Raw genomic sequence first — 11,467 nt, 5'->3', positions numbered from 1 at the left:
CGGCGCCTCGACGGTTGCACCGACAGACGCGTCTGTCGCGTTGTCGCGAATCGATTCGTCGACGCGCGCGAGCTCGTCAGTCGTCGAGTAACGGACAGCGAACGCGTAGCCAGCGACGCGACGACGGGCAAAGGGGAAAATAGCCGCCAGAATTGGCGCTCGGTACGCGAAACCACGTTAATATTAAGATGATCATTATCGATGCAAATTACGATAAAATATATATTTTATACGACAAGGGTTGTAAAAGGGACGATCGAGTCGCGTTCCGTGAGATCTCGACGTTCGGGTGAACAATAATAAAAAGTTAATGAGCAATGGAAAACGGTTGGCTTGTTTTTCTCTGATCCTTCCTCGTTTTGGCGGGAAACGCCTTGGCGTAGACGACCCATCGTGTCCCGATGGCGCGACGGCCGTCGCAACAGGTAAGCGGCGCGCGGCTACGACGCCCGAGAAAAGGTATTCCGGCAGGTAACGGTCGCAAACGGAGGAGGAGCATCGTCGTCGCGTTCGGTCTACGAGAGGAGAGGAGAAGGGGGATCGATGGAACGTTCCGGCGGAGAGGTGGAATTCAGGTGCGAGTCGTAGTTGGCTCGGCGATCCTCAGTTTACCGCGACCAGTCGACGCGACGCAGTCCGATCTTTGACCCTCGTTTTCCCGCGTCTCGTTCCTTTCTTCTCGCGTTTTCTCCTCTTACGTCATCGCGTTCCTCTTGGTGGTGTTTTCGTTCCTCGCGATCGACGAGATGCGAATCGATCCCTTCTCGGACCAACGAATTCCACGCATCCGCAACGAGTAAGTCACAGCCGAGTAAGTCACAACCTGTTACGGCGAACGCGCGTCCACCGATCGACCTTGCTGTCGTATCGCGCGATTCGTCGTACGAGGACAGACTCCGAAGATGGAACAGCCGTTCTCACCGGGCAACGAACACGGCTAGTTGGAATCGACGGGAAAGCGATTTTCGTCGTTCGATCGAACTCGCGAGTCGTCGGGTAAACTCACAACGTTGTACGCGATACGCCGCGCTCGAAACCGGTTCGGTGACGTACTCGTCGATCGTCGGCGCAGCTACGAGTGCCAGTCTTCGCGGTCCTGTTGGTTTCCCAACTACGCGATCCTTCGTTGTTCCGTCGTTTCGCGTTTCCATCGCGCGGATTCCGCTTTTCGATAGACGCTACGACGGGGCCCCGTTTATCCGTGTTGCGGTACCAGGTACGACCGACCGGTTCTCTCTCCCTCCTCGCTCCTCCTTTCTTTCTTGCCTGCTCTCTCTCTCTCTCTCTCTCTCTTTTTGTCTTCCTCTGTCGCGTCCGGCGTTCTTCGATACGCCATAGTCCCAAAGTCGCGCGACGATCCACGAGTTCCGTTCGGTCGGCATACGGGCGCCGAAGGAGATTCGGCAAAGTGACGCGTCGGAATTTCCATAGCGCGGCGATCGAAGGTTTTGCCTGTCGTTCGGATCGAAGCTCGACGAGGTCGAATCGGTTCGAACCAATTGGTCGTCGTCGTCGTCGTTCGTTCTCCGCGCGTACGATACCACCGCGTGCGATGAGTCACGTCTCCGCGTTTCGCTCGTTTTGCTCGCATCGCGTCATCTCTCGCGGCCATAGCTTTGCCGCGTTTTCCTTCGCGTGATCGACGCATCGAGCCTCGTCGAACCTTCGTTCGATATCTTTTTGTCCGGCGTTGGATCGCGAGCGCGTGCGCTTTCTTTTCCAGAATCGGTATGACCGCGATGCAGAAGGTCGCGTTCCATCAAAGACGCTGATCGAACGTCGCGACGGCTGCGAGATGAACCCGTGGATCGGACTGTTGACGGTGGCAGTGCTGGCGATCGGCACCGCGATCGCCGGCTTGAATCCAGGGGGGGCCGATTGCGGCGAGCAACGCTGCTCCACCGTCGAATATTGCAGCCCCTACGACAAGCGTTGCAAACCGTGCTCCTCCATCTGCGACGCCACGGGTCGCAACTATCAGCAAAACGAGTGCATCAAGGATTGTCAAGGTGAGCGACTGGCGTAATTTTCGCTGTTCCGTGGAACGGTTGTCGGAGCGGTCGGCGTCTTTCTCGTCTTTCTCGGTCGATTGGCCGAGCGAGCCGAGGACACCGAGCATCGACGTTTCCAGATCGATCGGAAGAAAAGCCAGGTAGCGCGGGCCGAGCGTTTCCGAGCGTCGTGCACCTGAACCCGAAGGGGGTTCGAGTCCGTTGACTTTACACCTGACCACCGTCCCTCCGTCCACTTCCCACACACGCGACCGTGTACGATGACTCATCCTACCGACCTCCTATTCGCCTGCCAGCCTGCTTGCCTTCTTTTCTTTCCTCGCTCTTGCTTCCTCTCGGCTCCTTTCGCCCGCTATCTCCTTCTCCTTCTCCGTCTTAGGCCGTTAGCCGCCTCTCGCCCCGCTACCATCCCAACAACAACCTTCCCTTCCCCGGCCCAAGCCAACCGTCGAACCTCTCCCTTGGAAAATAACGCTGCGGCCAATAGCTTTTCATCCTTTGCCTTTCCGTTTCAGAATACCTGCACGACAAACGATACGTTCTTCTGGAGCAATACGAGGATTTACGAGGTAAGTAAACGACGGTGATCGCGTCGTCCTAGTCGTGAGAAAAGAAGGGAAAAAAGAAAAAGAAAAAAAGAAACGTTGACGATCCGCAGGGGAGATGCAGCGATTGTGGATACTGGCGGCGATATCTATCGCGGTAGCCTTTACGTCTCTCGTGTCGAGCCTGTACCTGTACGTGCAAAAGTGTCCACGATGGGAAAAGATGCGAACCACCCTGAGTCGAGCTATCGCCGGCAAACGAGCAAAGGTGAGCACGATCGAAGGAGCGCGCCGCGTCGACCGCACCAACCGATATCTTGTTCCTCAGAGAACGTCGAACGGCAGTGGCGGCGGCGGCGGCGGCGGCGGTGGCGGCGACGACAACGACAACAACAACGATCGCGGTAAATCGACGCTTCGAGACGCGGAATCGGGCACGTCCAGGCACAACGGATTGAAGCTGACGATGCCAACGATAAGCGCGAGCGTGGCTCCTTCCCGATTCTTGGAAAACGAAAACGGACATGGTGGGAACGGTACCGGAAGCGCGAGCGGAAGCGGCAGCGCTAACGGAAGCGGAACCGGTAACGCCACGCCGAACACGACCACCACTTCGCTGTCGAGAAGGCATCCCAGCGAGGACACCACTCTCGATTACGCTTACGACAATCCAGCGATGACGCCCAGCCCGGAAACCGTCCAACACAGAACGAAGCGCGAGAGCTCGTTTTAAACGGGATATTCCGATCGATTCGCCACTGTACATAGGTTAATTCTAAGCATCGTACTTAATCGCGCTCGTCCGCGCGCGACCTTCCGCGGGTCCTTATCAGCCATTCCGTCCACGAAAGGCCTTTCGAGCGAAGTTTGCCCGACTTACGGTAACGGGGTCGAGCTTCGCATAGGTCAGCGACGGCGCGTAACCCGCCGACCGATCGATGGAGAAGCGCGCGCTTCACGCTCAATTCGAATGCTCAACCGTCGAGTTTTACTCTTTTTCACGATCGCGCTCTTCTCTCTCTCTCTCTCTCTTTCCCTCTTTCTTCTCCTCCTGCGATATCGACGCCGAGACCCGGGGCAGAGACAAAGGGAGAAAGAGAGAGAGAGAGAAATCGTTCGCGTTGGGCTGTTCACGCGAACCTTGCTGATCTTAGTTTAATAAGTCGTAAGACAGCGATTCGAATGGTCGCGATCTTTCTTCGTCCAGCGTTCGTCCGATGTTCCTCGTCGTGAACGATCACCGTACTGGTGGCCGTCGACGACCAGGAATCCGATGTCTTCCAGCGAACGAAACGTCGCGGTTGCTCGAGCCGCGAACATAAGGAAAGAAACGAAGAGAAAAAGTTTGTCGCTCGTTCGCAAGTATTCCTAGTTTTAAGACGTTTTTCGTTATCGATCGGGTAGTTTGCGTCGGAGTAAGCAATAAACGCGATAACGCGCGACGTTCCCGCTTTTGCGCGTTCCTTTCGTCCCTGTGCATTTCCGCACGGGCAGGATATCGGGCCGGAGGTGGGAATGAGGAAGGGGCGAGAATTTTTGGCGTGAGAGAAGAAAAGAAAAGAACGCAACGTTCTCGTCGATGCACAGAAATCATCGTGTATGTTGGAACGAGATGATCGAAAGATCTAGCGGCGCGTTAGACGGAAATTTGCTCGAACCGGAGAGAGTCGGCGACGGTCGGTTTCGATCGATCGCCGACGAACGACGGCGAGGCGGACACGAGCTCCGGCGTGATCGGCGTACCGGGCGTCGTCGGGTGAGACGAGTGCCTGGCCATCACCAGCTCCCTCGTGTTCTTCTCCGGTTTGATCAACACCACGTAGACCTTGGGGAGAAACAGGCAGAGCAGCTGGACCAATCCGTTCAGCGACAACGACAACGCCAGAGTAATCACCCTGACGACGTTGCTCGTGGAGGCCAAGTAGAGGGGCACGAACGCCAGCCACAGCACGATCGTCGCGTAATTGGCGAACGCGATGCGTCGGGTCTCGTTGAATCCCTCCGGGCACTTTCTCGTCTTGATCGCGTAGAACGTGGACGCGACGGTCAACAGGAACGGATAGATCAAACCGATCACGTAGGAGCCGTCTTCGGAGCCCCGACACACTCTTACGTTCGCGTCCCTGCTGGGATACGAGCGCTGGATCGCCGGTGGTTCCTTGAGCAGCCAGCCGACGTCGAACGCGATCTCCACCAGAACGAGAATCGACGCGATCGTCAGCTGAGATCTCGGGCTGGTAAACCTGCGGACACGCGGGGAGTCGCGTTACTACGGCTTATCATCGCGCGTTACCATCGAAATTTACCGTCGTTTGCGGGGACTGCGGCCGGGATCGTTGAATATCCTGTGGATTCGATTGATCTTGGTGGAGAGCGCGGCGTAGCAGATGGTGTAGCAGAATCCGATGCCGAATCGGACCACGGCGCAACTTTCCACGCTGGGCTTGGACACCACGGCGAACGTCATCGAGAAGCAGCCGAACGCACCGACCAGCAGCAGAAACGACAGCTCTCGGCCGGACGCTTTGATCATCGGCGTATGCCGATAGATCCAAAACACCGAGCAGACGAACGCGGTCAATGCCATACCTGCGAACGGAACGCGAGACCCGTCATCGTTCTCGTCCTTTGATCGTGGACGCGGCGATTGGCCGACGAACGGAGATTACCGAAAACGGCTACCGTCATCGCGACGATCGCCCACGGATTCGAGTAGTCGACGAACTGTTCGGGGATAGGTTCGCAGCCGGATCCGTTCTTCGTCGGAATCGTGCCCGGCTCGCACTCTTCGCATCTCAGCTCGTCCACCTTGTACCGATAGAAACCGCAGCTTTGACACCTCCAGCAGCACGGGTCCTCTTTGCTTCTCACCATGATTCGATTCCAGCCGCACGGCCGGGAACACGTCGACGTCGGAAAATCGCCGGGCCGTTCGTCTCGAAACCACAACTTGTCCCGATCCAGCCGCAACACCGCTTGCCCGTCTTCGTTCACTGCGTGCAACCCCGTACGCGTCTTTCCGTTTATTCGTCTCTTTCTCCCGCCCCCCTCTCTCTCACCTTCTGATTCTACTCGTGGTTTCACGGAGAAGAGAGGGAGAGAGAGAGAGAGACAGAGAGTAGTCTTACGCGTGTAGTTGCCGATGACCGCCCAGTGATAGAAACCGTTTGCCTTGCGCTGATAATTCAGGATGGAGTATCTCGGAGGTCCGTCGACCGCATCCACGAATTCGAATGCGTTGCCAGCTTCGTCTGAAATTGTAGCTCGTATGGAACTTTACGTTTACCCATTACGTTTGCCCTCGCCCTCCCATCTCCGAAGATAAAACTACTTTTCATATTGTAACAAACGATGTATACCGTAGAGCGTACAGCCCGCAAATACAATGTAATAGTTATAATTATAATTATAATAGTAATAATAATAATAAGATGAAGAATAAAGAAGGAAGGAGAATAAGGATAATCTTACCTTTGAAAGACACGTTGGTTAGATATTCGAAGAACGCGTCCATGTTCGGAGGACGCATCTCGTCGCAAAGTCCGATCGAACCTTGGCCGCAAACCTCCGTTCGCATGTTGTGAAGAGCGTGAGCCACCGCGTATACAGCGTCTCGAACGAAATGCAGAAATCTCCGCTGCTTGTAGCCGGTGCTGCGCTCGATCCTCAATCTCGGATCTTGGCAGTCGACGTGTCGCTAGAAAACGTTCGAACGGCACCACTCTCTCTTTCTCTCGGTTTAGTTTACCTCCGTCTCGTTTACCTGGTCGATACAAAGACTTACCCTGCCGGGCAGAGTGGCAGCGATCGTCGTTGCCTCGAACTCGTCCGTGCAGTTGTGGTAGGTTCGCCAAAACTCTCGGAACCAAGGATTGCTGCGCTCGTGGTCGAGCGTCAACCCCGTAAAGTATTCGTCGAAGCCGGAGAGCGGCGCGTACAGCGGTTGAACCGCGAGAGCACCCTCCAACACCGCGGTTTCTCGAGTCTCCACGTCGCGATTATCCGGCCACGAGTCGCTGCCTAGCCAAACGAATCGCGAGCCGACGCCGACGCGTCTCGCCGCCTCCAACACCCGCAGAGTCGTCGACTTTTCCGCGAACAATACCACCACTGCGACATTCCGTCGTACGTGTACCTCGTACTTGGATACTCTTTCCATCTCCGACTCGCTACATCGCTCTCGTTTAGAGCACAGACTCGAGATACGTACCTCGGACGTCCGTCTTCTCGGCGATCGTGCGCACCACGTTGTCGTAATCGTCGTCGGTGAAACGATCTTCGCTGATCCGATGCGGCGCGCTGAAGCATATGGAGTACTCCGAGGCGAAGGAAGCCAGCGTCTCGTATCCGTGATCTCCGTACTCCGAGTCCGTGTAAACGACCGACACGTACGACCAATTGAACCGGCTTGCGAAAACGTCGTCGAACGGATTAATCGAACGAATCGAGGTAAGTCGGACGGAGGAGGAGGAGCGTGGATGCCGACTCACCGAAGAACTTCCAGCATCGCTCGCGCCTGGTTCACGTCGCTCGGAACCGTGCGGAAGAACCGCGGGAATCTCTCCTTGCTGCTGAGAAACGGCGACGTGGCCATGTACGAGATCTGCGGCACCGGGAACAGAGCCAGCACCGACGCTACCTGCGAACCGTTGGATCTCGAGTGGCTGGAGCGCGCGTTCATCGACGGCCGATGCTACCAACCTGGATGGTGACGGAGCTCGATTGAGCGCCGAGCACCGCGACCACGCGTTCGAACTCCCCGTTTAAGAACTTTGCCACGCTGCGATCCGCGCATCGGTATCCCTCCTCGCTGGACCGGTTCTCACGCGCCATGAAACCTACGAACATGAACGCTCTCGAGTGGGGTGGATCGCGAGATCGCGCGCCTCGCTTACCCTTCACGAAGTAGAACGCTTGCTCCAGAGCGTAGATCGGGTGATCGCAGGTGTCGAAGGCCAACGCGCCGAGCCGCACACCCGGAAGTATCCGCGGATTCTCGTTGATACGTTCGATCGTGTACAGCATCGCTTCCAACGGTTGAACGCCGTCTTCCCCCTGCGAATAAACGTTCGAACCGGGTGACACCAGCGGCCCGCGATTCGCCCACGTATCTCACCTGTATCTCGCCGCAACTCTTGCCGTTGTTCCCTTTACGATGCACGGGAAACAGACCTCCCAGCAGCAGCTCGCCCGTCACGTTGGCGTACCGGACCCGACCGTCCCCGATAGTCGTACGCGGAGAACGTTCGACGGAATTGGACAGAACGCCGGCGAACAGGCTGATCGTGCATAGCGCGCGAATCACGATCGTCATCGTCATCGTCATCGTCGTTGTCGCGCGTCCTTCCACCGTTCCGCTGTGCGTCGACCGTCGGAGAATCAGCCAGCGAGGCAAGCAGCCTGCGTGCGACGAACGCGATTCGACGAACGAAAGCGTCTGACCCGCAGGATATACGGCCGGTGGACGTAGGGAGTGGCCGATCGCGGCGAGAACGCGAGGTCGTTGCGGAAAAACGGAGATCGATCGCGAGGGGAAAGACGCGAGTCGCAGGCGGGAAAACAACGACACGCGAGAGAAGGTAAACGGAATCGGGCGAGTAAACAGAGAAGAGCGGGCGGACAGCAATTTCGTTAAATGCGTTGCCGTCTCGTGGCTGGGCCGCGCACTCGGCGGTACACGAGCACGATGAAGAGGGAGAGAAGAGGAAGTCAGCATAGGTAACGGAGGAAGCGGAGTGGGAACGATAACGATAGAATCTCCAATTATTCAATCGTGTCTCCGAGCTGGTCCGTTTAAGCGACGCGTTCCTCGTCCGTTTCCCGACTTAGAAGCGAAGCAGCGACCGTTCTCTTCGGCCACGTGCTTCTCGCTCCATTTCCTTCGTTCTCTTCTTCGCTTCGAAAGTCGCTGTGTGAATCGTCGAGCGATACCGGAGAAATCGGTAGCGAAACACCGAGATCGACCGCGAAAGGAAAGCGAAGAGCCGGCAGCGATGGACGGTAGCGGCGGTTCGAAGCAGAGGTCGTTCGATACGATCGATTGTGTGGTGTTTGCCGGAATGTTGGCGGTCTCGGTTATCATCGGCGTATATCAGGCGTACAAGTCGCGAAAGAACGAGGACGCGGTTCGCGAGTACTTGGTGGGCGGGCAAAACATGTCCATCTTCCCCATAACGATGTCGCTGATAGCCAGGTAATAGGAACGAACGATCCACCACCGCTCCTCTTCGTCTCTTCTTCTTCGACCATCAATTTTCTTTCATCCTTTCAGCTACATATCGGGAATAACGATCCTCGGTCTACCAGCCGAGATGTACGTCTACGGAACGCAGTACTGGTGCGTGGTGATCGCCGATTTGTTCGTCTCGCTTACGATGACCATGGTCTATCTACCGGTGTTTTACGGTCTCGGCATCACTTCGTCTTACGAGGTAACGCGGACACCACTGCTCGTCCTCTACCCAAACGTCGTTCGCTGATTCTTTTCTTTTAATTTCGCTGATTCGCAGTATCTCAAGCTGAGGTTCAACGGCGCCGTTCGACTCATGGGTTCCGTCATGTTTGTCATAAAAATGGTAAGACCGAGCAAGAGTCGTGCAAGTGCGTGCGTGCGTACGTGCGTGCGTACGCGAGAGAGGAAGGACGAATTAAAGCGAAACGTTTGACGTTTCGTTACAGTTGCTGTATATCCCCCTCGTGATATACGTTCCCGCGGTGGCGTTCAATCAAGTCACTGGAATAAACCTGCACGCGATCGCGGTCCTAGTCTGCGTTGTTTGCATATTTTATACCACTTTGGTAAGGACGAGGATCGTGGCATTTAATCGTCGACAAGGACGATTCGATCAACGATCAACAGACTGGAGAGAAAAACGTGGACGAGCGTGTCTCTGTGTTCTTTCAGGGTGGCTTGAAAGCGGTTGTTTGGACCGACGCGATTCAGACGATCGTCATGTTTGGCGGAGTGATAGCGATCGCGATAATCGGTACGAACCAAGTAGGCGGATTCGAACAAGTTTGGAGGAGAAATCGCGACACCGACCGAATCGAATTTTTCGAGTAAGCAATTTACTCTCGTCTCTATCGTACGACTGCTCCTTCCTTTTTTTACTTTTCCTATTGCCCGATCGACAGTATGGACTTTGATCCAACGACGAGACACACCTTCTGGACCGTCGTGGTCGGCAACTACTTCAACTGGTTGGCCAGCTGTTCCGTGAATCAATCGATGGTGCAACGATGCTTGGCCATGTCCAACTTGAAGAGGGCCAACGCGTGAGTCGTCTCTATCCTTTCTCCTATCTATCTCGCGTTCGCTGAGATCCGTAATCTTCCATTCTTTAGAACGATCGCGATCATGGCGATCGGTATAATCAGCATCGTTTCGCTCAGCTGCTACACCGGCATCGTCATCTTTGCGGCGTTCTACGATTGCGACCCTATCAAGACCAAGGTACAGCATCCATCTCTTGCCCCTTCTTTCTTCTTCCATCAAATACAGCGAAACGAATTCGTGCGTTACAGCGAATAAAAAAATCGGACCAACTCCTACCGTTTTTCGTGATGGAGATGACCGAGTCGATTCCAGGACTGCCTGGACTATTCGTCGCGGGGGTGTTTAGCGCGGCGCTCAGGTATATTCGCAGATATCGTTTGAACGTGTTGAGAAAACGAGAGAAAAGAAAAGAGAATAGAGAAGGGGAAGAGGAAGAGAAACGCGAGATCGTCGTCTCTGTTTCCTTTTAGCACCATGTCAACCGGATTGAACTCCATGTCTGGCGTCATCTACGAGGACATGATAAAACCGTGGCTGCGAATATCTCTGTCGGAAGTGGCGGCCAGTCGAGTGATGAAGCTGACGGTGCTGTTGATGGGGACCATTTGCGTGACGCTCGTTTACCTCGTGGAGAAACTCAGCGGACTGATTCAGGTAGGGATCGGCGGATCGACGCGCGCCGCGTTTCTATTCGTCGCAGGTACACGTGTTCTCGTTTCGTTGTCAGGCTGGCAAAAGCTTGTCGGGGATCACAGCGGGACCGTTGCTCGGAGTCTTTACGCTGGGCATGTTTTTCCCGCTCGCAAATTCCACGGTAAGAAAAAAACCTCGAAACGTTTCCTCCGTTCGCGCAACGTTCCGTCTTTACCCGAATCGATAACGTCGCAGGGAGCGTTGGTCGGCGGGTTCGTTAGTTTGAACTTGATCGCTTGGATCTCGTTCGGCACTCAGGCAGCCATATCCAGCGGAAATATTCGTTTCCCGACCAAGCCAGTGTCCATCGACGGATGTCCGGAATCGCTCAAGAGTCAGGTTACCAATTTTACGCTGATCGTCGAAACCGCGATCAAGTGAGAAAATAGTCGATTCGTTGGTCGGCCGGGTACGGCCAGCCGCTTGCAGCGATTCTCCCCTTCTACCTATTTCCAGGGAACCGCCCTTCTTCCTCTACAGAATATCGTATCTTTGGTACACGTGGCTCGGCTGTGTAACGGCGATAGTCGTCGGACTACTCGTCTCGTGGATCACCGGGCCGAACAAACGCACGCCGGGCGACGAGAAGCTCTACACGCCCGTTATTCACGGTCTGTTGCGCGATTCGGTCGCGATCGCCGCCAAACGGCAACAGGTACGACCTGGTCGCGGTTCTCGTATCCGATACACCTCATTTTCTCCGTTCTCTCGGTATTTTCCAGGAGGACGTGGTCACGGAACTCGAGAAAATGGACGGAAGCTGTCGCGCGACCACAGCTTGAAGCAGCGTTCGATGAAACGGGTATCCTCGGCTGCAGGAACCGTTACGACTTTCGCAATTAAAAAACAGACAAAATAAACGCAAAATAGAAATGTACAGACGCGTGTGTATTTATGTATGCATACATACACAAGCGCAAGCATACATACACACGTATATA

General features: G+C 55.2%; 3 protein-coding genes across 3 annotated transcripts; 2 read left to right on the top strand and 1 right to left on the bottom strand.

Annotated features, from left to right (window-relative positions):
* The first annotated feature begins 226 nt into the window (after positions 1 to 226).
* Positions 227 to 3,999, top strand: LOC132911029 (uncharacterized). Its single transcript, XM_060967360.1, has 5 exons — positions 227 to 796; positions 1,724 to 2,009; positions 2,528 to 2,581; positions 2,671 to 2,825; positions 2,886 to 3,999. The coding sequence occupies exons 2-5, from the start codon at positions 1,796 to 1,798 to the stop codon at positions 3,288 to 3,290; spliced, it is 828 nt and encodes a 275-aa protein (XP_060823343.1). The 5' UTR covers positions 227 to 796; positions 1,724 to 1,795; the 3' UTR covers positions 3,291 to 3,999.
* Positions 4,000 to 4,108: 109 nt separating this feature from the next.
* Positions 4,109 to 8,370, bottom strand: LOC132911090 (metabotropic glutamate receptor 6-like). Its single transcript, XM_060967490.1, has 11 exons — positions 7,674 to 8,370; positions 7,453 to 7,612; positions 7,259 to 7,395; positions 7,048 to 7,196; positions 6,768 to 6,964; positions 6,342 to 6,667; positions 6,029 to 6,254; positions 5,686 to 5,808; positions 5,227 to 5,550; positions 4,864 to 5,146; positions 4,109 to 4,800 (listed from the first exon to the last, which is right to left on the bottom strand). The coding sequence occupies exons 1-11, from the start codon at positions 8,271 to 8,273 to the stop codon at positions 4,194 to 4,196; spliced, it is 3,132 nt and encodes a 1,043-aa protein (XP_060823473.1). The 5' UTR covers positions 8,274 to 8,370; the 3' UTR covers positions 4,109 to 4,193.
* LOC132910904 (sodium-coupled monocarboxylate transporter 2-like) lies at positions 8,366 to 11,406 on the top strand. Its single transcript, XM_060967061.1, has 13 exons — positions 8,366 to 8,750; positions 8,829 to 8,988; positions 9,067 to 9,132; positions 9,236 to 9,355; positions 9,462 to 9,616; positions 9,692 to 9,832; positions 9,902 to 10,010; positions 10,082 to 10,191; positions 10,304 to 10,487; positions 10,561 to 10,647; positions 10,722 to 10,903; positions 10,983 to 11,181; positions 11,249 to 11,406. Exons 1-13 carry the CDS (start codon positions 8,551 to 8,553, stop codon positions 11,306 to 11,308), a joined length of 1,773 nt encoding a protein of 590 aa, XP_060823044.1. The 5' UTR covers positions 8,366 to 8,550; the 3' UTR covers positions 11,309 to 11,406.
* Positions 11,407 to 11,467: the final 61 nt, after the last annotated feature.

This window comes from Bombus pascuorum, chromosome 1, assembly GCF_905332965.1.
Source record: "Bombus pascuorum chromosome 1, iyBomPasc1.1, whole genome shotgun sequence".
Taxonomy (NCBI): domain Eukaryota; kingdom Metazoa; phylum Arthropoda; class Insecta; order Hymenoptera; family Apidae; genus Bombus; species Bombus pascuorum.
This window is presented reverse-complemented; position numbering and strand designations above follow the sequence as displayed.